Source organism: Cyphellophora attinorum (genome assembly GCF_001299255.1).
Source record: "Cyphellophora attinorum strain CBS 131958 chromosome Unknown Contig22, whole genome shotgun sequence".
NCBI lineage: Eukaryota > Fungi > Ascomycota > Eurotiomycetes > Chaetothyriales > Cyphellophoraceae > Cyphellophora > Cyphellophora attinorum.
This window is the reverse complement of record NW_017253250.1, coordinates 382,827-410,451: the sequence shown is the minus strand read 5'-3', so window position 1 is coordinate 410,451 and position 27,625 is coordinate 382,827. Positions and strand designations below refer to the sequence as shown.

Genomic DNA, 27,625 nt, shown 5'->3' with positions numbered 1-27,625 from the left:
GCAGAGTGACCTATCTCTTCGGTCATTCCTCACCACCTTCCCACCTCACTTCCTCACCATCCTCCCGCTTCGCTTCACCCCACTTCTTGCCCAAGTGCTTCAGCACATTGTCAATGAACGGGTCCCGCAACGCGTCTTGCCCAACGACTGAGCTCCAGCTCGCAATCATGGCACTGATTGCACGCATATGCAGCTCCAGCACATCATCCTGATCGTCACAGTCGCCGGTCCGAGCCAGTAGCAGCATCGCAGCAACCATCGCGCGTGCTCGTCTTGGCTGTTCGGCGAAGAATGACGCGCCACCGTTGGAAGTCATCACTGCCATGTCTTCGCTCAAGTATCGTACGGCTCGGTCGTTGAGCTGCTGGCGCGTTTGGCGTAGTTGAGCCGCTTGCTCGGGTGTAGGGCTGGGCCTTTGAGCGAACAGTAGATCGTTCACCGTGTATGCGAGGACCGCGCACATTGCCCCTAGATACGAGGCGGCGAGTAGTGTCATTTGTGGCCAGAACTTGTCGCAGCCCATGTCCACATCCCTGATTTGCCGTGGGACCAGGTTCGTTACATAGTGTTGTGCGAGTCGAAGATTAGTAGGCGTGGAGAGCGAAGGTGGCAGATCGAGCCTGAGCCACCAATTCGGATTGGGGTTGGTTTGCGGAGTAGTGGACTCGGTCGTAGGCTCGGTGTCGGTGGCATGAGCTGGGGAAGGTGCGTTTGATGGTACTTGCGATGTCCGTGCTGAGGGACCTGCGTCAGATGATGTGGCTGTAGCCGCTGGACCACCCGATGACTGGCTTCGTCGGGTACGATGCCATGCCACGGCTCCTTGGATCCATCTGATATCCATGCCATACCCGGGACACTCGAGACTCCGAGATGCGCATTTCAAGCAGCCCGGCATGGTTCGGTCGCATCGAATGCGACGACGTCGGCATGTCTGGCAGTCTGCAAGGTGTTAGCGCTTTTCGTGTACAGCGATCAGCCTGCACTTACCCTTGTCCGGTGGCACAGTGTTCATCTCGATCGCATTCGGTAGTTGGTGTTCGTTGAGCTGGCTTCGTGCTCTGTGACTCGTGAATTGACTTACCTCGTGCTTACCGATCAGAGTGGCGATAGCATACTTATGAAATGGTTGTCCATATCTGCAGTCTGCTAGCGGGTCGATTCCGTGGCAACAGACAACATATAGTGCTGTGCAGCTCGCACTCGCGTGCACAGCATCTTGACCCTTGACTCGCCAGGATCAGAAAAGCCTCGTTGGGAGGCGATTTGAAATGTGATCATGATGCGGTGGCCTGTCCGAGCGCTGCTAGAAGAAGCGTGCCGTGCCGTCAAAAACCGCGGCATGACAAGTTGGATGAAGCCTTGGTCGAAAGGGCATATAAGTCGGACTCGGACGATGTCATGCGGCTCTGAGTTCGGGAGGAAATACTTAGGAAAGGCCAAGGATTCACCCCTGTACTTGCTGACTGTAAGTAGATACGCGTTGCGCTGGTGCAATCGTTTTTGTCACTGTAGGCCGTGGGGTGCAGCCTATCACGACTGCAGTTCGTCCATTGTTTCGAACGGCGACCACGAAGCTGCTACACCAGCTATTAGCTTCCCTCGCCCGTTGTAGACGCCGAGGTGGAATGAAGATGCCGAACTTGAAATCACTGTAGGGTGCGGGAATTATAGGAACATTCGAGTCGCCTGTGAGTACTGTAGTATTCTGGAAGGCGCCTGGGCAGGTGTTGCCAAACGAGTCTCACGCCGGGATGACGTATCCAGATAACCAGGTACTACCGTGCCACTGCACTGCAGGCGCGAAGACACCCTTGGCGATCTCGATTGTTGCAATGCAACGCGGAGATTATCGCGCCTTGCAAAGATCACAGTAAAGTCATTGCCAGAGGGCAGCAAATGCAGCATGGCATGGCTTGTCCATCAAAACGTGGTGGACGAAGATATGAGCCTGAAGGTTTGTTGGCGCGTGTTTCCCCCTCGTGTTCTTCCAAATGTTGACCCGCAGTGCGTCAAGCCACCCGCGTTGTTTTGTCATACATCTCTACGCGAGCGGAATGGCGTTATCTCGGGCCTTGGGCAACAGCTTCCTTCTGCTCAGCTGCATGCCTATTTCGATTCCCATGCATGAACATGCCGACCTGAGACAACGAACACCTTAGTCACCACAGTTTCCGCCAACAACGCCGAGGTATCTCTACGAATCGTGTGATCGCGCTTTCGTTATGGAGCAACGCCAGGCAGATCTCAGATCACATTTGATCGGTTGATTTCGCCTACTTGTGTGTACCTGATCATGCGGTGCATCAGCTTGACCTACTAACCTTGACCTTCTCATTGTGACTTGAGCGGACACGGTCCCCGAGCCAGGGGAAATGTGCAAGCATACAGCGCCGTCCTGGGGCCCGACTATCCTCCCAGAAGCAACTGTTCAACATGAGCTACGCTGTCGCCATGCAGAATGTTTCCAAATAACACGCCGAAGCACATCATCAAAGCGGACGCAGGACCGTTCATCGCAAGTTGGTCGCAGGCCGACTATGGTGTGCAAAGACGCCGCGTTGCCATCCGCGAGCAGTGCCAGAGCAGATGATAGGGCACTGAAACGACAGTCCGTGCTCCGAAGACGCTGGACATGTCTTCGATTTCAGTCTTCCTCGTTGTGCTGAGAGCCACAACCCGCCCAATCGAGGCATTCTTGACCACGATGAATCGTTACGGGCTGTCAGGCCGGACTCGCAACAAGGAGATAGGTCACAAGGCTTCATTTTTGCCGACACAGTCGAGTCTGGCCCTGAGTGGCTCAGCAGTTAGCAAGATCTCCGGTGTTACGAAATCATACGAAGTCAGATTGGGGCATAGCCGAGAAGGGGAATATCAAGCGTAATCAGATTGACCCGCCAAACTGGTATCGAGGAATGTATCTATACCTCATGGCACAGGGTCTCCCAGCGACTCGCTACATCTGCTCCTCGGGTCAAGGCTCTCTCCTCCTTGAGGTTTCGACTCACGAAGTCAGGTGCTGCTTCGTATCAGGATCAAGCGATTTGAAGCACAATCACACGAGTGGGCGAGGACAACTACAACAACAAAAGGACACTGATGCTCGGTAACGTGGAGGGTGCTAGTCGCACGCGGACGATACGTTCACTCCGATAAGGCCATTGTCTTACTGTCCTAACGAAGGCACCTTGATATTGGGGCATCCTTCATTGGCCCGCAACTCAAACGCCCGCCAAGTTTGAGAGCTGACATAGCGCAGTCGAGACTGAGGGATCTCAGGTACCCTTCGAACTCGCAAGTCACCCTATTACGATTGAAGACTTTCTGACGCGGAACGCGGCTTATGCCAGCCTCGGCGGCACCTTACAACGGATCAATGAATCGACCTCAGCTCAGCGATATCTTAATCCGTGGATTAGATCAGCTGCTGCAATTCCGCGTTCCTGGGGTAGCTGACTCATCCATGCTCATTCCGTCAAGGACAAGTCTTGCGAGTACGTATCTGGATCGCAGGGAGAGCGGTTTCTTTCCTCGCCCAGGCAGTCGCCTTGTCGGTTACAACAAGTCGAACATCGTTCTTGCTTACCGTATTGCTCTTTCGAAAGTTGATCCTGCCTACTTCGTACCTGGCTTTCCGAGTACGACTTCAGGCGCCCATCGAACGCAGTCATACAGTGCGTTCTATCGGCGCGACTGCTATGACATAACCGTACGAGTAGGAAATGGAATTACTACTTCGGACCCGAAACTATCGCTCCTGCCATGCGTAAAATCAGATGCCAAGGTGAAATCCGCGGTTGAAGCAAGTCGTCGGTAGGTCGCAGGCAGGACAACGAAGGTGAGAGGTGAGCCCTTAGCGCAGGAAGCTGCTCTGCCAGTCGTACGTGTTCATCGGCGGCCTTGCATAGCAGCACGATTCTTCATGGTAAGCAAGGCTCGTCCGGGGTAAATGCGGCCCCCAAGCTGCCTCAGCAGGTGAGGAAAGTCCAAAAGTACAAATAAGTCCTGAATGCTCCGTTGAAGCACACCCCGTACACCTCACATCTCGCACCATTGCGCGACTCAGCTACAGAAATCTTCAAACCGCCCATTTGAAATCCCACCATGGCCATCTCCTCCACACCAGCCCCAACCAAAGTCCCCTCCCCGAACAAACTCGCCCACGTCGTCCTCCGCACCAAAGACATGCCCGCCATGACCAAATGGTACTGCGACTTCCTCGGCGGCCGCATCGTCCATGCAAACCCAGCAATCGCCTTCATCACCTACGACGACGAGCACCACCGCATGGCATTCGTCAACATCCCTGGCCTGCAGGACAAGGTCCGCCACTCCAACGGGCTGGAGCATATTTCGTTCACGTGGGACTCCCTGACGGACTTGGTTACTGCTTATAAGGTTCGGAAGGTTGAGCAGGGGATTGAGCCGGTGTGGTGTGTCAATCATGGGCTTACGACCAGCTTGTACTATAAGGACCCAGATGGGAATTTGCTGGGTTAGTAGCACGAAACCCTCCCTTCTCACCGCTGGGCTGAATGGCCGAGGGCTGACGGTTGCGGTGTGGACAGAGACGCAAGTCGATAACCTCAACAACGAAGAAAGCGACGCACTGATCAACTCGGAAGACTTCGCCAAGAACCCGGTCGGTATAGATTTCGATCCCGAGGAGCTGTATGAGCAGGTGCAGAGGGATGGCGAGGAGGCTGTCATGGAGAGGCTACGGGTTCGAAAAGACATTGGACCACGCGGGATTGAGTCTATTCCTGCGGCGTACATGACATAGTGGTGCAGAAGGAGAGAAGGCGATGGACAGTTGCTAGTAAAGCGACCGCAAGAGAGCGTGACGCTCGGGGCGAATTGTTTCTTCCTGTGAGTTAAAGCATGATGATGGGCTTACATTTATGGACAATTGAGACTATCGGTCCTTTATGGCAAAGCAGTCCTGTACGGTCTTGTACTTGCATTGCGGCAATGAGTGCTCGCAATCCATTGTGTCTGGACGTCTATCTTTGTAAATCAGCGCATACAAGGACGAAGCATCTGTAACGCGAGCTTGAAACGTCTAAGCTCAACCTTATTTCGGCCGAATGACTTCATTCAGGAAGTTTCACGAAATGATCGACAGCCAAGTCAAGGTCGTCGGGCGAACTCCAGGTCCCAAAAGGATACTTGAGTGCAGTCTTCGTGTGAACTTGAAGGCCGGCCATGTCGTTTCTGGCATCATTCGCGAGTCCCTTCAAAAAGAGCCCATCGCATAAGTACTAAGTATATTCGTACGCAGCCAGACAGATCCTCCCAGGACTACTTCATACGTGCACGCTCGTCCTTCTTGTAGCCAGGATAGCTGCCATCATGGGACATGTTTCGAAGTCGAGCTTGCAACAGCGGCCGGCCGAGCCACCACCGCCGTATCAAGAGACTGTCTCCCAGACAGTGTCAGCACAATCACAACAGCAAACCACGAACACGATGCCTTCCGCGAGAATGTCCGCAGCAACCGGTCGAGGCCGACGTCTGTCAAAAACCATCGCCATTCCCGCAACGACCAAAAAGCTCGGATCTCCCTTTCTGCGTGCCTATCCACCATCTCTCGAAGCATACTCCATCTCACAAGCCGACTTCGTCAAGTTCGTAGACACGCTCAATCGCGTGGCAGTCAAGTCGCCGCCGCTCGAGGCGATCGGGCTCGCAGGCTCCGTACTGCAATTCGTTCCGGTGCACAGCATCAACCTCATTGGCATGGGTGTCGACTTGGGGTCCAAGATAGTGGGCAGAGCTCTCAGCAAGGGCCGGACGGAGCTGTTTCTGAGAAAGGTCAATCGGGAGATGTTTGCTCCGCGAGGGTTGAAGGTCGAGATCGCTCAGCTTGATGGGCTGGCGAAGATTGCTGGCATTCCGGTGCTTGATGAGGAGGGGAAGGTTGTGAAGAAGGCGACGCTTCTGGAACCGCTTGGCGAGTCGGGCGATGATGTTGGTGATGGTGCAGCGCGACTTGATGTGCAGCAGCGGCGGCTGAAGACGTTGGAGGAGTATATTGCTCCACTCCAGACGGAAGGGCTGCCGCAGATTGAAGACAGATCAAATCCTTTGAGCCAGTGGAGTGTCAAGAGCAGCGAACGGCAGCGTCAACGCGGCGAGAAGCGTATGTTGAAGGGTCGTGATAAGGCGGATGCCAAATTGGAGAAGAAGACTGCAAAGGCTGAGCGAAAGCGAGAGAAGAGGCTAGATAAGGTTGAGTCGAAACTCCCCACCGTCGATGCATCGGACTCGACCACGTTAGAGAGTTTGAGTAGCCTTGAAGAACGTGTGAGGGCCCATGGCGATGCGAAGGCCGAACGAAAGCTTGAAAAGGCCGAGAGGAAGTACCGAAGAAGGATTGACAAAGCCAGCGAGAAGTCGCTGCACAACAAGCGCGAGGAGAAGTCTTTGAGGAAGATTCTGTGGATAATCATTCGAGACGTGGATGCTGATAGTGGAGATGGAGAGAATCCAGATGTTGGCTCGGACTTCACTCTCGAGGACGGCAGCGACGATAGTAGCGAAGTTGCAAGCTCGTCGGAGGATGAGTTAGAGAGATCGAAGATCGAAAAGGCTTGAGTAGCGCTGATGTGTCAACACAGTCTCACCTTGACTAAAATATACCGAACCAAACCAGACCAGACTTGTCGTTGAACAGATAGAAGCTGGAAAGGGATGGGAGCATATCTGACCGGTATCAAATGACCCAAACAACGTCGCTTCACCTCAGTCCCGCCAACAATGTGCAAAAGACAAGTTGCTTTCCCATTTGAGCACTTCTATCTGTCCTGCGTCGGAGGTGAGGATTTGGGCCTGCCTGGTTTGCGGAGACTGTGAGGTTCTGTCAGTGGGATGCAGGTCCTGGGTTTGATCTCGACACAAACTGTTCACGTATTCTCACAATGGATACAATGAGTCAACTGCCTGGTGCATCTCAGAGCTTCGCCCACTTAGCCCGTCAATACCCGCTGGAAGCTTGCTGCGCCACCCATGTCTCTTGCAAACAGTGAGCTGGCACAGTCCCAGCCATCTGCTTTGTGCTGAACTTGGTGGAACATATGAACGGCCCCGCCTGCACCATCAACACATGTTTTTCAGACAACTTCACGGATCGAAGTCGTGGGCATCTGAGTCTATGTGCGCTATCGCCGCATCGCTCAGCCTATCGTCCGTCGATGTCCAGCGTTCGAAACCATACAATCAACACCATGCCGGCTGCCAATCAGACCAACGGCAATGGCCGAAGTGCTCCAGGAGGCCAGAGTAACGACAACGGCCAAAATATCCGCAGAGTCCGAAGTAGGGGCCACATCCAGACCAACAATAATGGTCAGGAGCAAGGCAATGGTCAGATCAACGACAATGGTCAGATTAACCGCAACAATCAGAGTAACGGCAATAGTCAGAACAACAGCAGCCGTCAGAACAGCAGTATGAAAGCATGCCACTGCGGCCTCTGCATGCTCACCCGCGCCAACTTCGACGATATCTTTGGTGCCATGGATACAAACCAGATCGACCACGAGACACTCCATCGCATCCTGAGAACCGACTATCTCAACTACAACAAGGCTTTGATGGCCAAGTGCGAACTTGAGCTCAAGTGGCGGGAGGTCGAGCGGGATCGTGTACGGGGCCTGGATTGAAGTTGGCGTCGAGGGAAATGAGATCCAGGAAAGTAAGGATGTGAGTATTGTGGGTGCCCGTAGTTTGGATGTAAAGTAAAGCTGACGTCAATGCAGGTGACGCTTCACGAGCAGATGACTGCTTCCTTTAGCACGAGGACATTCGCACTCATTGGAGTGCATCGACTTGTCTGACGGCGTTGTTTGAGGAGGAAGGAGCGATTTGACAGCAATCATCTAACGCTCCAGAATTGAACGATAACATGTGATGGGACACTTAGGTGTGAGTAAAGGGTCACGAGTGTGGAATGAAGGTATGGCCGGCTGTAGATCTTGAAGGAAGTGGCAGATATGAACACGATGTATGAGATGAATTATGTATATCATTGTCGTCGACTTCTCGTAACAGTGACGACGAAGATGAATTGTCGATGTACCTTCCTTCGTTGCCAACAGTGAATTTGCCGGAGATAACGTTGGGCCGTTCCGGCTTGGCGATCTGGTGATTTCATGAGTCGACATGCGGCGAAGGCAAATGCTCGACGCCTCATCAGTTGTTCCGCCTGCCATCAACACCACTAGGCCAGTCCCCTACCATCTCACGTAGAGCTGTGGCATAGCCAATAGATCAGTCACTCCTTACCTGGTCTTCACCGTCAACATGGCTGCCAGACTCTTCAGACCACAGCTGCTACGTAGCTCGAGAATCGCACTTGAATGCTCAGTCTGCGCTCAACGTCAGTCCTCCCAGCTTGCGCGCTCGAGGTTACAGTCGCCTTTCCGGCCGGCAGTGTGTCGAACATACGCTACGGTGAAACCCGGCGATCCAAAGAAGCCTAAGAAGGAGAAGGACGAGCAGAAGCCCGTCGAGCCTGAGAAGGAGAAGGAGGATCCGGCGGCGTTGAAGGACAACCTCGGTTCCAACAAGGGCGAGACTCCCGCAGAAGATGGCCAGGTCAAGGCCGAAGCGGTCAAGGAGGAGGAGAAGAAGTACGACATCCCACCCGGCTTCTCGCCTCTCAGTGAAGAGGATATGAAGCAAGTAGACGAGATCATGGCCATCATCTCGCAAGGCCTTCCGAAACGGCAAGTCGAGGCAATGAAAATTGCGAAGGAGGTAGTCAGGAGAGGCGGCGTTCCTCAAGAACTTCGAGACGTAATTGAAGACCGAAAACGAAATCCCGACAAGAAAATTGACATCGCGACCACCGTGTCTCTGGTCCGCGCCCTCATGAAGATGTACACCAAGACGCCATATGAAGTATGGAAGGACTCGATTGACAAGGTTGAGGGGAAAGCAGAGAAAGATGGCTCACCTAACATGTTCGAACAGTCCAACAAGGAGAAATCATCCAACAATGGAAAGCAGGAGCAGAAAGAAGGCTCGCAGCAGTCTCCTGGCATGCAATTTCAGATCGGACGCTTTAAGATGGATATGACCACTGTGATCCTCTCGACACTGGCATCGATGTATCTGTACAATCAGATCTTCCCCGGAGAGTCCTCACGAGACATCACGTGGCAGGAATTCAGAGCCACTTTTCTCGACAAGGGACTGGTTGACAAGCTCACTGTCTTGAATCGCGGAAGGGTACGAGTTGAAGTCCACCGTGATGCTGTTGCAAACATGTACCCAGAGTCGCCTGCCGGGCGAGGGAATTTCTACTACTATTTCTCCATCGGATCTGTCGAGGGCTTCGAGAGGAGACTAGACGAAGCGCAAGAGGAGCTAGGCATTCCTTCCAACGAGAGGATACCAGTCGCCTATGCCGATGAGGTCTCGATCGGCGCAGCAATCTACTCTTTTGGTCCAACGCTACTCTTCATTGGCGTCCTCTTCTGGATGTCACGGCGCGCTGCTGGCGGTGCTGGCGGCCAAAGCGGCATCTTTGGCATCGGAAAGTCTCGCGCCAAGAAGTTCAACCACGAGACGGACATCAAGACGAAGTTCGCCGACGTGGCTGGCATGGAGGAGGCAAAGGTCGAGATCATGGAATTCGTTTCATTCCTGAAGGACCCCTCGAAGTACCAATCACTCGGCGCCAAGATTCCTCGAGGTGCTATCTTGTCAGGTCCGCCCGGTACCGGTAAGACTCTCTTGGCTAAAGCCACTGCTGGCGAGTCTGGCGTTCCATTTTTCTCCGTGTCCGGATCAGAGTTCGTGGAAATGTTTGTCGGTGTCGGGCCTTCACGTGTGCGGGATCTTTTCGCGAATGCTCGCAAGAGCACACCCTGCATCATCTTCATCGACGAAATCGATGCTATTGGAAAGTCAAGAGCCAAGCAAAGTTTCGGCGGCGGCAGCGATGAACGAGAATCCACGCTCAACCAGATCCTGACCGAGATGGACGGCTTCAACACATCGGAACAAGTTGTTGTGCTTGCCGGCACCAACAGGCCTGACGTGCTCGACAAGGCCTTGATGCGCCCTGGCCGGTTCGACAGACACATTGCGATTGATAGACCTACGATGGACGGCCGCAAGCAAATCTTCAAGGTGCACCTACGTAAGATCAAGACCGATGTCGACATGGACTACCTCACCGGACGACTCTCAGCCCTCACCCCCGGCTTCTCCGGCGCCGATATTGCCAACTGCTGCAACGAAGCCGCTCTCATCGCTGCACGTGTTGAATCAAAGTCCGTGGAGATGACCCACTTCGAGCAAGCCATCGAGCGCGTCATCGGCGGACTCGAGAAAAAGTCAATGGTCCTCTCACCTGAAGAGAAGAAGACCGTTGCCTATCACGAAGCCGGCCATGCTATCTGTGGATGGTTCTTCGAGCACGCCGACCCACTTCTCAAAGTCTCGATCATCCCCCGCGGCCAAGGCGCTCTTGGATACGCGCAGTACCTCCCTGCCGGTGGCAACGACGTGTACCTCATGAACGTCAAGCAACTGATGGACCGCATGGCCATGACCCTCGGCGGACGCGTTAGCGAGGAGATCTGGTTCGACACCGTGACGAGCGGCGCATCCGATGACTTCAACAAAGTCACGCGCATGGCGACCGCTATGGTCACGGAATGGGGCATGTCACAAAAGATCGGGTACTTGAACTACAAGGACGACGAGCAGCGTCTGCACAAGCCCTTCTCGGAGGAGACCGCACGGAATATTGACCAAGAGGTGCGGAGGATAGTTGATGAGGCTTACAAGCAGTGCAAGGACCTGCTGCTGGAGAAGAAGGACCAGCTGCAGGCCATTGCGGAGGAATTGCTGAAGAAGGAGATGTTGGTGCGCGACGACCTTGTACGGGTATTAGGTCCTCGACCTTTCGAAGACAAGGGTGACTTTTCGAAGTTCTTTGACAACCAACAGGGAAAGAGCGCTCCGTAAGTTCAGCCTGTTGCCTATTATCGCTCTTGCACTAACAGACATCCAAGACCACCTCCACCAACCGAGCAAGAAGGCCCATCAGGTGCCGAGCCAGAGATCCCGGCGCCGGCATTCAAGCGTCATGTCGAGCAGCCTCGACTGTGAAGCATTCTGGGAAGCCGTATTACCGAATTCTCAAAGCATAGCGGAGGCGTTTAACATTGTTGAGTAAAAGCCTGTTGACGGCACTTGTACTTGTAAATTTCAGCCACCTGGCAGAGACCAATGGTATAGCGACTCGCGACTTTCAAGAAACAAATTACTACATCATGCTGTCCTTGCGGTTCATGCCTGATTATGTACCTCACCTCGCAAGAGCATTATACTAGCCATTTATCCACAGTCGCCAACATAACCTCTCCTTTTCCAATTGTCTTGTCCATCGGGGCATCCTCACCAATCACTAACGATTCTCACATCATTGCCCTTGCCAAACAATGGCTTGTCTCGCCGCAGGTTTGCGTGGCCCGGCGGCGCAATACCCAGCCCATCCATCTCTGCGTTCCCACTTCCCGTTCCACTTCCTCCCGCAGCAGCCACGACAGGACTGCCATCACCAACACCCCTGCCTGGGTCGACCGCCTGCAACGGACTCGCCGTCCTTGCTCCATTCGCAATCCCCGCTGCCCCAGGATAGCTCGCCGAATGGTGCGTCGCACTCGTAAACGGCGCCCTCCTGCTTCGATCCTCCTTAACATGACTACGCCACTTATTGACTAGCTTGTCGAAATCCCACTTGTCGCCGCGCGTATTCACGTTCTCCGTAGCCATCCCGGGTGCATCCCCGTCGTCGTCTTCGACGTCGTGTACGTCGTAGGTAGTGTGGGTGTTCTGCGCGGCGGTGTAGGGCTGCTCGTTCAATCCAAAGGACGGGCCGTGCGTGTCCGGCCGACTGGCGGACTGGCGGAGGACGGATTGTGTAGGACGCTGGAGGTTGATGAGGCGGATCTCGTCGCGCATCTTCCTGTTGTAGGTTGTGCGTTCGGGTGGCCATAGAGCCATTTCGCGCGGCCATTGGCAGCGGGAGAGGTACTCGACTTGTTGTTTGAGCTGGGAGGCTTCTTGCTCGAGTGTTTCCATCTTTTCTTCGATCTCTGCGCGACGGTCTTTTTCGGATTGGAAGGCGCGGAGGAGTTCAATGTTCCAGAGCAGGGCGCGCTGGTCGGGCGGGTGGGACATCCAGTTTTCGTAGCTGGTGTTGAGGTGTTGGAGGGCGGAGGAGGTGTACGAGTCGGCTTGGGAGGAGAGGAAGGAGCCTCGTCGGCGATGTTGGAGGTGGTGCGCTGCGCGAGGCGGAGGGCGGACCATTTCCAGCGGTCGATGTTGTAGGTTAGGCGGTTGCGGAGGGGTGTGAGTTGGTCTGGGCCGGGCGGGCCGAAGGGGACGGATTGGATTGTGCTGAAGGGGGCGGTTTGGTTGAGGGTTGGTGGGACGGGGAGGAGTTGGAGGATGAGGGACGGGTACGTCTGGGAGGGGAGGTCGAAGTCGAAGGGAGATGGTGGGGTGGCGACGTGTTTGGTGGCGGCGCGGAGGCTGTCGAGGACTTCGCGGAGGGAGAGCTCGAGGGCGCGGGCGGTGTCGGCGAGGGCGGTGGGGGAGGTGGAGTTCGTGGTTAGGTCGGAGGTGTAGGTGCTGAAGTTGCGCTTGCGGGAGGGAGAGCCATGGGTGGTGTTGGGGAGGGGGAGAGTGTTCGCGTGCGTGGTCGTACTGGACGGCGATGGGTCAATGGACGCAGGGTCGGTGATGACACCGGTTGAGTGCCATGTCAAGCGGTTGATCGAGCTCTGGACGCCGCTGGTAGGGACAGCATTGATGTCGGCGGGGACCTCGATGAGGTGCGATGGCGGCAGTGGTGCAGGCGAGGGGCGACCAGAGCCGTTGCCAGTAGAGGGTCTGTCGCCTGAGCCATTCTTCTTGCTATTTCTTGCTGTGCGGCGGGTGATAGTACCTCGAAGTCTGCGGATTTCGTCTACATTATGTATACCATCTGGCTTCTTCTTGTGTATATACTGGTCCAAATGGCGACCTAGAGACGAGGATGTGAATTTCTGGCGGCAGTACGGGCATTCCTTGTCCTTGATAGAGTAGTTCTTGCCAGATTTTTCGCCAGAGGCATGCTCGTGCTGCGAGTCATTGTCCGAGGCGTCGCTAGACGCATCCGAGTGTATGGGAGAGTCGGCAGCTGCAGCTTCAGGCATGGCGTGCAGACGGTTGTCACGAGTGTGGCGCACACGGTCTATGTGAGCATAGCTGAGACATGCAGCGTCTCATAGAGGTCATAATATTTGCATATTTGCTGCTGTAGGAGGAAACACTTCGTTCGTCCGCGACTTCCGTTGAAGCCACAGGCCCAGACAGCACTGCCTGCCTGCCTGCGTCAATCAGTCGTTCGGGTGCGAAATGATCCGAAGTATGCGACCAAGAGTCGTTCGTGATGGATGACTAAGCAACTCTCAGATCTCGAGAACTTGAACATTCGTCTTGGAATTCTTCACCATCACTACACTCGTGCAAAACATCCGGCGCTGGGCACGAAAGGCCGAAGCTGAAAGAGCAGGTCCGAATGACTCGGCTTATCTCATCCTGGAGGATTGGTAGCTCGCCGCTATCCCTGCTGCTCTACGACATGGCAAACACAGTGGACACATCAGACGCGTACTCGAAGCCTCCAGACGCGTTGAAAGTACGATTCAAGTTCTGGCAGAAAGCATCCATCGCGAACATTGAGACCAGCGCCGACATCACCGAATCTAAACCCTCACATGACACTTACGATGTCTGTAGTGGCTCGAACGGCGATATGGAGGTCACTCCGGCGATGGTCTCATATGCGACGCAACGAGCATTCGAAGTGGAAGACTTTCCCGGTTTGATCATCTATCCAGACATGTTACCACCGTCGTTGCAGGTAGGTCTGCTGAACCGTCTTCTACACAGAGACCTGTCGAATCCCGAGCACATGACAAATGTGCATCTCTTCCACCACATGCAGTATCCTGACACTGTAGGGCCAGAGACGGCGAAGGTGGGTTCGTTCTTTGGTATGGATCCTACTCACGAACTTCTCCCCAAAGATACCGCTGTTCACAAGCCCCTCTCGATCGAACGACTTCTCAGCAGAAAGCTCAGATGGATGACACTTGGGGGTCAATACGACTGGACGAACAAAAAGTATCCAGACGAGGTCCCACCAGCCTTCCCAGCCGATATAGCACAACTTCTGAGGACAGTGTTCCCAGATGTAGACGCTCAGGCAGCTATCGTCAATCTCTACACTCCCGGAGATATCCTGGCCGTCCACAGAGATGTAGCAGAGGAATGCGACCGAGGCTTGATCAGTATTTCGATCGGTTGCGATGCGCTATTCCTCGTCGGCAACGAAGACGGCACAAAACACGCCACCCTTCGCCTCCGTTCAGGAGATGCCGTGGTTATGAGCGGCACGTCGAGATACGCATGGCACGGCGTGCCCAAGATCCTGCCCAATACGTGTCCAGACTATCTCAGGGAGTGGCCAGAAGAATACCCAAGGTGGAAAGGCTGGATGACGAGCAAGCGCATCAACCTCAACGTGCGACAAATGCATGAATGACAATGGCTTGTAAGTCTTTCTCCACCATGGCCAAGACCAACATCTGCTGTGAAGCAGATGTGTACCTCCGGTACATACGACATGAGAAATCAAGGCCTGGACTCTTTACGAAATCGGAGGATTACGTCTAGGAAACAACCCCTCATCATCATGGTTCGCGAACGAGAGGACTTCCCCGCAGCGTTGCCCTTCCCAAAGAAGCAGGTGCGGAATTGAGCCACTCTCCAAGTATACTGGTTTCTTATCATCATCACTTCGTCCTTCCTTCGATCTGAAAGCTACAGTGCCACTCAACACCGACGACCCTTCCGCAACGATGGTGCAAGACTGGAAAGCCAAAGCCGAGGCCAAGAGGCAGTCCATTCTCGATTCTATACCATCGAAATGGAAGCTTGATAAGGTGCCATCAGCTCAAGAGCAGAGAGACGTCACAGGCAAATACATCCAGCAGTTTCTGGATCCGAAGGAGGTTGAGATCACCGAGACTGATGCGGTCGGTATCGCAAAGCAAGTCGCTTCTGGAACATGGACAGCGGTCGCCGTCACTGAGGCATTCTGCCACCGAGCCTCTCTTGCTCACCAGCTAGTATGCTTGCCCATGGGTGACGTTGCTAGTTCTGCTGCTAACATGGCTGAATAGGTGAGCTGTCTCCATGAGACGTTCTTCGACGCAGCACTATCGGATGCCAAGGCTCTGGATGCTTATTTTGCGGAACACAAGAAAGTGAAAGGCCCCCTGCATGGCGTGCCCGTATCGCTCAAGGACCAATTCCACGTCAAGGACGTCGAAACGTCTATGGGCTACGTGGGCTGGATAGGGACTTTCGAAGGCAAGCCTGACGACCCACGAAAGGGCGTGTACGAAAGTGAGATGGTACGAGAACTTCGTAACCTTGGCGCTGTGCTTTACTGCAAGACTTCAGTTCCGCACACCTTGATGGCTGGAGAGACGGTCAACAACATCATCAAATACACCTACAACCCGAAGAATCGCAATCTGTCCTGTGGTGGAAGCTCAGGCGGTGAGGGTGCTCTGATCGGTCTGAGAGGTTCGCCTTTGGGCTTCGGTACTGACATCGGTGGCTCCATCCGCATTCCGTCTGCATTCAACGGCCTCTACGGTATCAGACCTTCTGCTGGCCGTCTCCCATACGAAGGCATGGCCAACTCTATGGACGGTCAGAACACTGTTCTTTCTGTTGTAGGACCACTAGCGACCACGGCTGGGTCCGTCAAACTGGCTGTGCAGTCTCTGCTTTCTCAAAACCCGCATCTTTATGGTGAGTCTAATGATAGTTCCTTATCACTGTCCGCGGCGCTTCTTCTACATAGAGCTGACCAATCATCAACACTACAGACCCGATGGTGGTAGAAATGCCCTGGCGACAGGCCGAAGAAGACTTCATCCACAAGCAAAGCAAATCCTCCGGCTTATGCTTCGGCGTCATGAAGTCCGACGGCGTCGCACTCGCCCAGCCACCAGTCACACGAGCTATCGACATGGTGGTCTCGGCCCTGGAGAAAGAAGGACACAAGGTCATCGAGTGGAAGCCTACGCCTACTCACGAAGAGCTTTCCAACTGGATCTTCAAGTCCTTCGGCTTCGACGGTGGCAAGGACCTCCAGGGCGCTTTCGGACTCTCCGGCGAGGACGTCGCCAAACAGGTCTTGCTTCCTCCAGATGCGAAGGAATTCACTGGCACCGACATCGCCGCCGTCAATGTCGAACAGCGCGCTGCAAAGAAGAAGTATATGGACTACTGGAACTCGACTGCTGAACTCACGGGGACAGGCCGGCCGGTGGATGCCGTCATCTCGCCTGTTGCGCCTTATGCGGCGGCAAGGCCTGAGGGGTACAAGTACTATAACTTCACTGTTTGGGTGAACGGTTTAGACTACACGAGCGCAGTGGTTCCGGTAACGACGGCAGACAAGAATAAAGACAAGTATCCAGAAGGGTACACGCCGATTAGCGAGGCGGACAAGGTTGTAGTTGAGGACTACGATGCGGAAATCTATGATGGGGCTCATGTGAGCGTACAACTTGTGGGTAGGAGATTCCATGAGGAGAGGATGTTGGCTGCTGCTGAGTATGTTGGCAGCTTGCTCGGGCGCTGATGCGGAAAGAAGGATAACTATACATTGCGGGGCTTGACAGCGTGAATGCGTACTAGATACTGTACAGACGATGTAGGCCTCACCAGATCCTTCTGATTTGATTGTGCGAGTTCAAGTCAGCACACACGTCAGCTCTATCTGCGAGACCGCAGCAGTTATATTTGCAAGACCAACAATGTGCATTATTCTCCATAACCTCACATCTGCACAGCTTTGATGGGCGACATGGTCGACGGAAGCACAAGCGAAGCCGTAGCTTACCGGGTCGACGCCGTAACCCCATGTCAATAGTAGCAAAAGTAATAATGGCAGCATAAGGCTGTGCGATCGTGACCTGCTCGAACGCCGGATGACAAGGATCGGAAGGAATGCAAGACCGGATGACGGCTTCCTTCAAAAGCTCGAATCCCATCTTCCCCCACCCAACTTTCTGTGAATAGCTTCGCTCTCTTCGATTGAGTGACCAGGGCGAGCTTATTGGCTGTCGTTGTTTCGCCGATGGCACTGCCCATCGAAAGTGATCAGGCTACTGCTCAAGGAGCTCACAGCCAAGCAGTGATGCGGTTGGGCGGACCCTTTCACCTGGGTGTCGCAGATGGCACAATCAGGAAGGCGCGCGTGTGACGCCTGCCACTCTCAGAAAATTCGATGCCTAATCGACGAGACTGTAAGTCACGACTCCGAGGTCTGCTACAGATTCTGTATTACGCGTACGGGGCTCTTGCGTGCTACTTCCTTGCATCGTCACCACCACAACTGTCTGCATCAATTACCAACTGACTCACAAGCGAGGTAGGCCCCACGGCATGTCGAGGCTGCCATATGCTGCCGGTCGTGCCGCTCGCTCCGTCTGGCATGCACCTTTGACAGACCTCAGCGAAGACGTCCTCGCACCAAGTTTCAGAAGTCTTCCCCAGAAAGCGTCGGACTGGACTCAATCATAAAGTCTCCAGGGAGTCTCGCGAGCCCACCCAACCTCCGGAGCCCAGGCTTCGGCATCAAATCAATCTGCAGCCCCGACATCCTCAACGAGATAGTTGCCGACTACTTCCAGCGTCTGTACTGTTTAACGCCGCTCGTTCACAAGCAGTCCTTCCAGAGGGACCTTGAGGGAGGAAGAGCAGAACGCGATGCTTTGTTTTTCTCATGCGTCTTCGCCTTATGTACCTGGGTGTGCTCGATGCTGCCCGTTCACTTCATGAGGTATCAGAGTCGCGAAGGCTACTTCCCGTACAGGAATGTGGGTGAGATGGTCGATCGATGTGAAGCTACCATCATGAATCTACGCGGCCGGCGAGAATTCGAGCAACCGACGAATCTTCACTGTAGCATCGCTTTCACGCTCTACCAATCGACCGCTGTGGTCGGTCTAATGGGTAGAGCTCGCATCTTCGGTGCCGAGCTCGACGCTCTTATGCAGGCACTCGCAGCGAGCACACCCGGCAGCTACGACAGCCTTTCGTTGCCAGATCAGCAGGTTCGAAAGAAGTTGTTCTGGCTCAATTTCTTCATTCGAACCCATGCTAGACTCGGCGATCTGGCCTCTCATCACTTGGACTGGCTCCCAATCCCTGACACCATGTTTTACGACCCAGCTACCCTGGACGCCATCCTGCCACTGCCTGTGGACGATGAGTACATAAAAGACGATACGGTTCTACCACAGCCTTCTGACTACGTGGGTATCACAGCTGGCTTCCTTGGCATAATCCGGATCTTCTTGTGCTTTGTGGCACCAATGGCTGGCAACCCGCGAGGAAGAGTCATTAATGCCGTAGAAGGCATTGAGTATGTCTCATCAGTGGAAACGCCTCGTCAAAGGGTGGACCGGAAAGCATCTGATGACCTCCAGGACATGTTGCTTCGAATTCACCGTGTCGCCGATCACATGCCACGTCCACTAGCATTGTGGCTAGATCCAAACTTCCAGCCCGCTGAAGTTCAGCAAGCCTTGGCTGACCAACTGGCATCGATGCGGGCTAACATCCATGTGACCCGTCTTTGGGCCCGATATCTCATCTTCGACAGACTAGTCGCAGTCCAGGAAGCGCTCTACGGCAAAGCTGTGACGAACCGCAGCCTCATCATCTCCGAGCACGAAGCAATATGCGACGATCTTCTTCAATTCTTAGCAAGTGTTACAATTCGGAATCTGGAAAGCAACGGAGTGACCATATCATTTAAGATCCGCCAGGTAGCTGCCCTGCTCCTGGACTATTCGTCAGGTCGTTCGCAGACCTCGTTCTTTCCAGGCAGCCCTCAAGCAGCAAGTCCTGATGAGCAACACCAGCACCGTCTGGCGGAGCGTGCGGACAGCCTCATCGACAAGTTCTTGACTTTGCTCACACAGATGGACTCGGCCACCTTCCAGGATTCACAGATGATGCTCTGCAGTCAGATGGGCAATAGCTCGAGCGAGATCAATGCTGCTGTCGGCTAAGGCTCAACGCGTTGCTTGCTTTAAGCCAATTGTGTCTTGTGGAAGTGCCGTGGCTTGACCTTGCGGCGGAAAAGCTCGTCAATCTCTTCGAAGGATCGTCCCTTGGTCTCTGGGTAGTAGAACCACACAAATGTGGTAGAGATGACCATCAAGCCCATGAAGATAAAGGCGACGTTTCCACCGAGGTTGCCCTCGTCAGGGTTGATGCAGTACGGGAGTGCAAAGCTCCAGACAGCTCCAGACAAACCGTTCATCGCCGTCCCCATTGACTGTGTGACACCGCGCAGCATGAAGTAGGAACCTCAGCCATGAGCGAATAGCCTGCAGCACCAATTGAGGCCTGATATGCGAACGACCAGATGGCCATGAAGCTGACCTGCGCAAGGGCGATGGATGCATTCCTGGTGACAAATTGCGTCAAGACTCCAATGAGCAGGAAGCTGACGGTCATTGTCACAAGACCTGTAACAAGTCAATTCAGCCCACGAAGCTACTCTATGTGCAAAGACTTACCCCAGAATATCGTCGGTCGTCGACCAGCATATTCAAGCAGCGGCCACGAAGCAATATTTCCAACAGCCATCACGCCTGCGACGCCGACTGTTGCGTCGAAGACTGAAGCGCCTTGCATGCCGCTGAGCTGCATGAAGTATCCCATATAACCTGAAGACAATGTCAGTACCCTGTCCGGTAGTCACCAAGACCAAGCCACGTACCGACGACCCAACCAATACCGGACATATTCTGGATGAAGAACACACTCAGTACAATCGTCGTCCTCAGGCGATTGACGGAGTTGAAGCAGTCTCTGTAACTGCCACCTTGCTTCGCAGCCGCTTCTTCATTTGTAAGGATGTCCCTGATCTCCTCAACTCTCGTGTCGACGGTTGCTTCGCCGTAAAGCTTTCGGATACTCTTGCGTGCGGCATCCTCCTTGCCTCGAGCCAACAGACGGAAAGGCGAATCGGGAATGAATGGCAAGAAGGCCAACCCGACGCCAGCGAAGCCCCATTGCACGGCATACATGACGCGGTATGAATTCTGGCCAGCCATGGCTTGGGTCTCACGCATGACACCATAGCCGAGCAGCTGACCTATGACGATGGAGAAGTTGACAGCAGCGACGAGCGCACCGCGAAGTGCTGGAGGACCGACCTCGGAGCAGTATGTCGGTGCGATGGTTAGGAAGATGCCCAACGGTATTCCGGTAAGAAGCTTTCCGCCAAAGAAGAGGGCCATCTTGCCCGGCGAGTACCACTGGCAGAAAACACCAGCGACAGTCAGAACATGGCCACACAACAGGCAGAACTTCTGACCCATCGCTCTGGCCACGGCACCTGTCGCCAGACCACCAACGAACAGACCTATCATGGACGCAGCTGTAAAGGCCAGCTGCCAGTTCGCCGACACAACATATTGGTCTTGGTACAGGTAGCCATAGTCCTCTCGCCACTTGGGGATCGAGAGCACGATCGCCGCTGCCAAGCCGTCATATCCCCTGCGTGATCGTCAGCACGCCGGCTCTTGCATGCAGAGAAGCCATGAACATACCACATGATGCAGGTAAAGAGAGGATACAAGCAGTAAACGACTGCCCATGGATATTCCCGAAAGGCTTCGAAGATGCCCTTGTGCGGTTCGTGCTTGACGTGGTGATGCTCATGCTTTTCAGCACTAGACACCTGCTCAACGGCGGAGCTGGTGACCTTCTCATTGACCTCTGTGACTGCCATAGTTGGTGCTTCTTCGGATGCTCTGACTTTGGAGTTGAGATTTGCTGAACTGTGCTCTTCTGGGGATCGCAGTGTGCGCCCCGCCAGCTATTTGTATTCCTCGGGCTGTGAAGTCGCCAGGGAATGGAAGTGCTCTTTCCGGAGCTTCGATATTGCAAACTGCCGGCTCACAAGACCCAAAGGCCGAAGACAGACCTTCAGTTTCCAACCTACATGACATGGCGTCGACGCGAGGTGCTGCGAGTCATTTGGCGTGCGGGCACAAACGACGCCACGAAATCACATTCACAGTCTCAAGTGGGGCCTCACGTGGAAGTAACCAGTGCTAAAGGCGTCTAGAATCGTTCTGAGAATCTGGGCATCATTGGACACTGCTTGTCTGGGGAAGCGAGATGTGGGTGAAGCTGTCTGGGGCTTGGAAGATTTGTCGTTATGCCTTTAGGCCTGAATTTGAGCAGGAATAGGCGTGCCGAGGGATCGCCGAGAGAGGAGACACAAGATGCTCTTTTGCCTGAGGAGAAATTGTGATTGGAGAAAGCCTCGCGAGGACTTTCTTCTCCTGCGGCCTTGAACGGTCTTCGAAGAACACCCCAAGTTTCCTCCCCGCTCGCCAGACCGGTACTGCGGGAATCCTCTGCCAGAACTTCGGGATGCCCCAGAAAGACGGCGGTGCACGGCGATGAGCAGAATCCGAAGTCGGATGGGATCTGAACACGGGTAAACCTCGCTGGATCAGAGGATGGACATCGTCAGCAATGAGGTGTATATAACAGCTATTCACACTGTGAGGCACAATGGCGGACAGACTGAAGCAAATCGCCTTACACACTATGGGATCAATCGCACCACAGGCTTCTAGCCTGGGCTCTATCATCAAAGAGCTCACGCTCGAGGAGAAGGTCAGCCTGCTGGCTGGCAAGGACTTCTGGACAACGAATGCTGTGCCCAGGTTAGGTGTCCCGTCGTTGAAGGTGTCAGATGGACCGAATGGTGCTCGAGGGGAGGCATTCAAGGGAGGCGTCAAGAGTGCCTGTTTCCCAGCCTGTGTGTCACTAGCTGCCACATTCGATAAAGGGCTTGCCAGGCACATTGGGAAGGCGTTAGCTGAGGAGACTAGGACGAAGGGAGCAACGGTGCTGCTTGGGCCGACAGTATGCCCTCACCGAGACCCTCGTGGTGGTAGGAACTTCGAATCCTTTTCTGAAGACCCTCTTCTTGCGGGCGAGCTGGCAGCTGAGTATATCAATGGGCTTCAGGCGGAGGGTGTTGGAGCAACGATTAAGCATTATGCCGCCAACGAGTCTGAGACGAAGCGGTTCACCATCGACGCCGAGGTCTCCGCCCGCGCTCTCCGCGAGATCTACCTCAAACCATTCGAGATCGCGGTCAAGAAATCAGACCCGTGGGCGCTGATGACGAGCTACAATCTTGTGAATGGCACACATGCTGATTCCAACGAGTTCCTCATCCGCAAAGTTCTGCGCGAGGAGTGGGGCTTCAAAGGTCTGATCATGAGCGATTGGGGAGGCGTCAATTCAACGGCCGAGAGTCTCAATGCTGGACATGATCTTGAGATGCCTGGACCTGCCAGCTGGCGGACGGTCGCGAAGGTTGCTGAAGCCATCAAGAAGGGCAAGCTGACTGAGGCGACGCTCAATGGGCGTGTGAAGAAAGTATTGGAGCTACTGGAGCGGACGGGGAAGTTTGATGATCCGACGATACCTGAGGAGAAGGCTGTGGACAAGGCCAGCCATCGCGAGCTGATTCGTCGCGCCGGTGCCGAGGGAATGGTGCTGCTGAAGAATGAAGCAATGTTCTGCCTCTCAGGATGGATCAGCTCAAGTCGGTGGCTTTGGTTGGCCTATCCAAAGAATTCCTTGGGCATGGCGGAGGCTCTGCCGCCGTGAACGCCCACCACAAGATCACCGCATTCGACGCGCTCACAGAGGCCATCGGCGACACGGTCCAACTCAACTACGCCGAAGGAGCCGGATCCTTCGCAATCTCAAGCCCATGCAGGACGATGTCGTCGATGCGAATGGCCAACCAGGCTTCACATGCACCCTGACCGTAACAGGAGAAACAGAAACAAAGAACATACCAGCCTCAACACTCATGTCCATCGAGAAACCCGGGATCGAGTCCGTGGTCATCACTGGCACATACACCCCACAAACCTCCGGAAAGCACTACCTCTCCTTCGCCACTCTTGGCAAAAGCAAAGTCACCATCAACGACTCCCTCGTGTTCGATTGCCCCGCCCTCTCCGCCGACCCCATGGCCATGCTCCTCGGTACCGCCACCGAGGAACGCAAACAGTACGACTTTATCGCCGGCAAGTCCTATGACATCAAGATCGAAGCCGACTCGATCAAAGGCGGCGACCACGACCTCTCCATCCTTCCCAACGCACTCATCTGCCTGAACCTCGGCTTCGCGTCACAGGCAGAATTCGAGGCTGACTTGTTGGCTGACGCCACTGCGGCAGCGGAGAAGAGCGATGTCGCGATTGTGTTGGTGGGACACACGTCCGTCTGGGAAACGGAGGGGTGTGACCGGGAGAGCATGAATTTGCCGATGGACGGGTCGCAAGATGAGTTGATCCGTGCCGTCGCCAAAGTCAACCCGAACGTCGTCATAGTTTCGAGCACCGGAAGTCCGATCGCGATGCCCTGGTTAAATGATGTCAAGGCGGTGGTACAAGCGTGGTTCCCGGGTCAGGAGGCAGGGTATTCGATCGCGGACGTGTTATTGGGGAAGGTGAATCCTAGTGGGAAGCTGCCCGTTACATTTCCCAGGCGGGTGGAGGATGTGCCAACTTATAAGAATTTTCCGTGTACGGGAAAGTTGGAGGATTTGAAGGTTGTTTATGAGGAGGGTGTGAGGATTGGGTATAGGTACTATGACGGGGAGGAGGAGGGCAAGGTGTTGTTCCCGTTTGGGTTTGGCGGAAGCTATACGACTTTTGACGTTGAGGCCGTCAAGATCTCGGAGCAGAATTTGAAGGCGAACTCGACATTCACCGTCTCGGCTACAGTGCGCAACACAGGAAGTCTACCCGGCAGAGAGACTCTGCAGGTCTACGTCGCGTTGAAAGATCAGACCCAATCGAGAGAGCTAGGAAGACCGGTCAAGACACTCGTAGGGTTTGGCAAGACGGCTGATCTGAGTCCTGGGCAACAAGAGGTGGTGACGATGAATGTGGATGTGAAGGAGACGTTTGCGCACTGGGAGGAGGAACGGTATCGGTGGGTGGTACCTGGTGGAGAGTGGGAGGCTTTGGTGGCGACGAGCTGTGCGAAAGCTGATGTGGTAGGGAGGATTGGGGTTACGATTGCACAAAAAGGGGAGTTCGAGCCATGACCGGCCTCAGGCAAATCGCCTGATCAAGGCGGTTGATCACGGCGCTGATGGGAAGTTCCGAACGTGTCAAAGTCTAAGAGATTGCTTCCCGTTGATTGTGGATAGAGCTGCGCGAATAGTGCGCGTGCGTATTATGAGATTACCGCAGCCTCTCCGAACGCCTGATGCCGTGATGCTTCCAATGCTACGCCATGCTGTTGACCAAACAGTGCAACAATGCCTAGAACGAGCAAGCCTTGTCGTAGAAGCTGAATGAGTCGCACCTCGCGTCGTGATAGGATTGTAAGACCGGCAGAGGCAGTGCGTACTTGAACCTGGCATCTTGTGTTAGCATTGCATTTAAACAGGTCTAGCTGGGCGAATACAGAGAGGAGGACTTACTGATTGCAGAAAGGTTGACCGCTGCCTTCGTACGGATCTGTGCCCCATTGGATGCTCTGGCAGTCCGGATTTGCCTGGCACGCATCGGCACAGTTGGCAAGCCCTCCGACGTGGGTTGTCGACAAGTAGCCGTAGCCGTAGTGGCAGCCTGGGACGGGCGAGCAGTTCTTTTGGAAGATGTTGATGTGGCCAGCGCCGCCGCATGTGTCGGCTGTGTTACCGGCGCAGGCCATGTCGCAGCCCGAAGAGGCTGGGGTATTGCCGTTTTGGATGCTGTTACCGCAATAGCACTCCGTGCCATATTCAGTTCCAGCAAGGGTCTGTTGGTTTGGTTAGTAGCTGGGGATATGTGTGAGGGCAGGTGAGACATACGTAGCCGTTCTCGTCGCATTCAGCAATGCATTGGGCGACGCTGAACTTGCTGAAGTTGGGGACCTTGAAGGACAGAGCGCGGTTGGAGGGGCTGTCCGTGTAGCATTTCTCTGATGTCCAACCGTCGGGCACCGTGCTGGGTCCGCGTGCGGGGAGGTTGCTCTTGTAGATGTTGATAGCGCCGCGACCGCCACAGTATTGGGTCTTGTCTGCGGTACAAGCCATATCGCATTGCTTGTCGGCGATTGGGGCTCCGCCGTTTTGGATGGACGCGCCACAGTAGCACTCTTGGCCGAACTCGAGCTATTTTCTTCATTAGCTTGGATTGGGAACCGAGTGGGAAGTGATGGACTAGATTGGAAGGGGACCTGGTACTGGAGTACGAGACAAAGGCAATAGAAACAAGTCTCAGACCTTCAGTCTCGACTTCGTTCACGGTTCAAGTTTGGGGAGTGACTCACGCCGGCGTAGGGGAAGCCTTGTGCAGCGCAGGCGGTCGTGCAGTCGCTGACTCTGACGTTGCCTGGTAGGCTGACGCGGGTCGTGAGTGTGCGGGCTGAGGCGGAGTCGGAGTAGCAACCCTGGGAGGTGAAGTCGCCTGTTGCGGCGAGGATGGCTGGTGCGCTGTCGCCGTTGGTGAAGACGTTGATGCGGCCGCCGTTGCCGCAGTTCTCGGCGTCGTTGCCCGTGCAGGTCATGCTGCAGTCTGTTTCGGGGGATTTGACTGCGGACGAGTCGAGGAGGTAGCCACAGTAGCACTCCTTGCCCCATTCAACACCAGCGACTGAGTAGCCAGCTTGGTCACAAAACTCGATGCACTTCTCCTGTGTGGCACCATTCGAGCCGGTGTCATCGAAACAGGTGCTTGGGCCAGAGAGCACTCGTAGCGATGGTGAATCGGTAAAGCATCCTTGGTAGCTCCATTTTGATGGCAGATTGTCACAGATGCCAGCAATGGCTCGTTTGACCGGTGCCCGTCGCATGGCAGAGGATGCAGGTGGAAGCCATCTCTTATTGGGTGTGGTGCCATTCGTGTCGGTCAAGACAAACATACCACCAGGAATCGACGCTTGCTGGGTCGAGTTATCCTGTGCAGCAGCAATGGTAACGAGTGTGAGGCCCACGATGGGCAGGAACGAGTGGACGTGCATGATGATGGCACTGGAATGAGTGACTGTGGGTGAGTATGTCTGAGCTTGAGAGACGGAAGGTTCCTCGAGGAGGCACCTCGAGCATCATATAAGCCGCTCCGCTGTTGTGTCTCTCGACTGAGGCTTGCACGAGGCTCTACCATGGCTGAAAGCTGAATCGATAGACCGATAGACCTCGCTACCGTACGCCTTCGATCTGGACCACGTGGGTCGGCTATGCATGCATTGTGTGTACTGCACAGCATCAACAACAAGTCGGTCAAGTCAAGACTTGGTCAGCCACAAGGCAGAGCTTGGTATAGACTTGACGCCCAGGTCTTCCACATATTGACGTGAAGAAATTGTGGGGAGACTATTTGGTGAGGTGTTTGTCCGAATCGGGCAATAAGGTTTCTTCTAGTTGTGTTCCATGGCCAGGCCCGGCGGACGAGAATTTCCACCTACAATTTTGGGCGCCCAGCGCAGCGGGTGGGAGTGAAACCCTTGATCTTGCAAGCGCCCGAAGCTCAAGCTGGAGGGTCAGCTGTGCGCGATCCGAACGATCGTGTCAGTCTGCACGTGTGGAGCGGCGTTGCCGACGCCGTTGACGGAGAGATGCAATCTGCGGCTCGATCTAGCCATGTCGAAGACTCGCGGCGACGCTGAATCAACAGTGCCTGTCTGGACCTGGTTGGCACAGGCAGATCGACGACAACAAAGTCGTCAACTTCTGTGGACGTCATCAGTACGCTCTTCGGCGAGCGTAAAGGACTATCTCCAGTGGTTGACAGAGGTCTCGAACAACTGCACTGCGGCACTTGTTACAAGGTATAACGCGTGCAGTGTCGCGTTTGTGGCAGAGGATCGTTCATGGACTTGAAGTCAACAAGTAGCAAAAATATTTGGGTAGTAAGAACCAGCTCCAGGCGTCCGACGCGTCCCTCCGCCCCTCGCCAAGCTCGGCGCGTGTTACTGCTGTCTAAGCAGTTTGAGTCTGACATCCGTCTGCTTGCTGTGTGTACCTTGTATCAGCCGCGTCGCGAATCCAGCTCCTTATCCATCTGTCTGATATAGCGCAGATCGATGTCGCTGTCCGGCCGTCAACATCGAACAGCCGATACGCTGGCGCCGTCTGCTCTTGTTCTCACGCTCGACCTGGGCCTCATTCCAGCAGCAAGCGTGTTAGTTTGTCCCTCAGATCGCCCAACACTATGGCGGCGCCAATGCACATACGCCGGACACGCACTGTTGTTGTCGGACGCATGGGCAGAAGTCGAAGACTTCTGCGGGTAAGACTCACTTGACTGTGAGAAGACGATGACTGGATAAAAGGTGATTGCTTGAGCTTGTTCGCACCTGCTACCGCAAGGCAGTGCAAACGCAGCTGAGGCAGGAACGAGTCACTGTAGTCCTGACATCTACAACCAAGTGCGAGAAGCAAAGATGATTCCGCTTCGTAGTCTGGTGAGTC

General features: G+C 54.6%; 13 protein-coding genes across 13 annotated transcripts; 9 read left to right on the top strand and 4 right to left on the bottom strand.

Annotated features, from left to right (window-relative positions):
• Positions 1–22: 22 nt before the first annotated feature.
• On the bottom strand, positions 23–1,015 carry AB675_224 (uncharacterized protein; the record flags this gene model as incomplete). The annotated part of the gene is made up of 2 exons (XM_018142205.1): positions 23–942; positions 991–1,015. The coding sequence occupies 2 exons, from the start codon at positions 1,013–1,015 to the stop codon at positions 23–25; spliced, it is 945 nt and encodes a 314-aa protein (XP_017997650.1).
• Positions 1,016–4,107: 3,092 nt separating this feature from the next.
• AB675_223 (Biphenyl-2,3-diol 1,2-dioxygenase 3) lies at positions 4,108–4,786 on the top strand (the record flags this gene model as incomplete). The annotated part of the gene is made up of 2 exons (XM_018142194.1): positions 4,108–4,498; positions 4,548–4,786. 2 exons carry the CDS (start codon positions 4,108–4,110, stop codon positions 4,784–4,786), a joined length of 630 nt encoding a protein of 209 aa, XP_017997745.1.
• Positions 4,787–5,355: 569 nt separating this feature from the next.
• On the top strand, positions 5,356–6,600 carry AB675_222 (uncharacterized protein; the record flags this gene model as incomplete). Its single annotated transcript, XM_018142184.1, has 1 exon — positions 5,356–6,600. One exon carries the CDS (start codon positions 5,356–5,358, stop codon positions 6,598–6,600), a length of 1,245 nt encoding a protein of 414 aa, XP_017997770.1.
• Positions 6,601–7,229: 629 nt separating this feature from the next.
• On the top strand, positions 7,230–7,667 carry AB675_221 (uncharacterized protein; the record flags this gene model as incomplete). Its single annotated transcript, XM_018142173.1, has 1 exon — positions 7,230–7,667. One exon carries the CDS (start codon positions 7,230–7,232, stop codon positions 7,665–7,667), a length of 438 nt encoding a protein of 145 aa, XP_017997673.1.
• A 640-nt stretch (positions 7,668–8,307) lies between these two features.
• On the top strand, positions 8,308–11,130 carry AB675_220 (Mitochondrial respiratory chain complexes assembly protein YTA12; the record flags this gene model as incomplete). Its single annotated transcript, XM_018142163.1, has 2 exons — positions 8,308–10,982; positions 11,034–11,130. The coding sequence occupies 2 exons, from the start codon at positions 8,308–8,310 to the stop codon at positions 11,128–11,130; spliced, it is 2,772 nt and encodes a 923-aa protein (XP_017997727.1).
• A 288-nt stretch (positions 11,131–11,418) lies between these two features.
• AB675_219 (uncharacterized protein) lies at positions 11,419–13,223 on the bottom strand (the record flags this gene model as incomplete). The annotated part of the gene is made up of 2 exons (XM_018142151.1): positions 11,419–12,131; positions 12,203–13,223. 2 exons carry the CDS (start codon positions 13,221–13,223, stop codon positions 11,419–11,421), a joined length of 1,734 nt encoding a protein of 577 aa, XP_017997744.1.
• Positions 13,224–13,651: 428 nt separating this feature from the next.
• Positions 13,652–14,617, top strand: AB675_218 (Alpha-ketoglutarate-dependent dioxygenase abh1; the record flags this gene model as incomplete). Its single annotated transcript, XM_018142141.1, has 1 exon — positions 13,652–14,617. The coding sequence occupies one exon, from the start codon at positions 13,652–13,654 to the stop codon at positions 14,615–14,617; it is 966 nt and encodes a 321-aa protein (XP_017997719.1).
• Positions 14,618–14,933: 316 nt separating this feature from the next.
• Positions 14,934–16,735, top strand: AB675_217 (Acetamidase; the record flags this gene model as incomplete). Its single annotated transcript, XM_018142130.1, has 3 exons — positions 14,934–15,203; positions 15,258–15,897; positions 15,975–16,735. 3 exons carry the CDS (start codon positions 14,934–14,936, stop codon positions 16,733–16,735), a joined length of 1,671 nt encoding a protein of 556 aa, XP_017997681.1.
• Positions 16,736–18,011: 1,276 nt separating this feature from the next.
• Positions 18,012–19,175, top strand: AB675_216 (uncharacterized protein; the record flags this gene model as incomplete). Its single annotated transcript, XM_018142119.1, has 1 exon — positions 18,012–19,175. One exon carries the CDS (start codon positions 18,012–18,014, stop codon positions 19,173–19,175), a length of 1,164 nt encoding a protein of 387 aa, XP_017997662.1.
• A 20-nt stretch (positions 19,176–19,195) lies between these two features.
• Positions 19,196–20,908, bottom strand: AB675_215 (General alpha-glucoside permease; the record flags this gene model as incomplete). Its single annotated transcript, XM_018142108.1, has 5 exons — positions 19,196–19,444; positions 19,477–19,637; positions 19,689–19,838; positions 19,892–20,673; positions 20,727–20,908. 5 exons carry the CDS (start codon positions 20,906–20,908, stop codon positions 19,196–19,198), a joined length of 1,524 nt encoding a protein of 507 aa, XP_017997645.1.
• Positions 20,909–21,702: 794 nt separating this feature from the next.
• On the top strand, positions 21,703–22,815 carry AB675_214 (Beta-glucosidase B; the record flags this gene model as incomplete). Its single annotated transcript, XM_018142097.1, has 1 exon — positions 21,703–22,815. One exon carries the CDS (start codon positions 21,703–21,705, stop codon positions 22,813–22,815), a length of 1,113 nt encoding a protein of 370 aa, XP_017997680.1.
• Positions 22,816–22,921: 106 nt separating this feature from the next.
• On the top strand, positions 22,922–24,271 carry AB675_213 (Beta-glucosidase B; the record flags this gene model as incomplete). Its single annotated transcript, XM_018142086.1, has 1 exon — positions 22,922–24,271. The coding sequence occupies one exon, from the start codon at positions 22,922–22,924 to the stop codon at positions 24,269–24,271; it is 1,350 nt and encodes a 449-aa protein (XP_017997765.1).
• A 220-nt stretch (positions 24,272–24,491) lies between these two features.
• On the bottom strand, positions 24,492–26,175 carry AB675_212 (putative fungistatic metabolite; the record flags this gene model as incomplete). The annotated part of the gene is made up of 4 exons (XM_018142075.1): positions 24,492–24,585; positions 24,653–24,972; positions 25,025–25,327; positions 25,486–26,175. 4 exons carry the CDS (start codon positions 26,173–26,175, stop codon positions 24,492–24,494), a joined length of 1,407 nt encoding a protein of 468 aa, XP_017997742.1.
• Between the last annotated feature and the right edge of the window lie 1,450 nt (positions 26,176–27,625).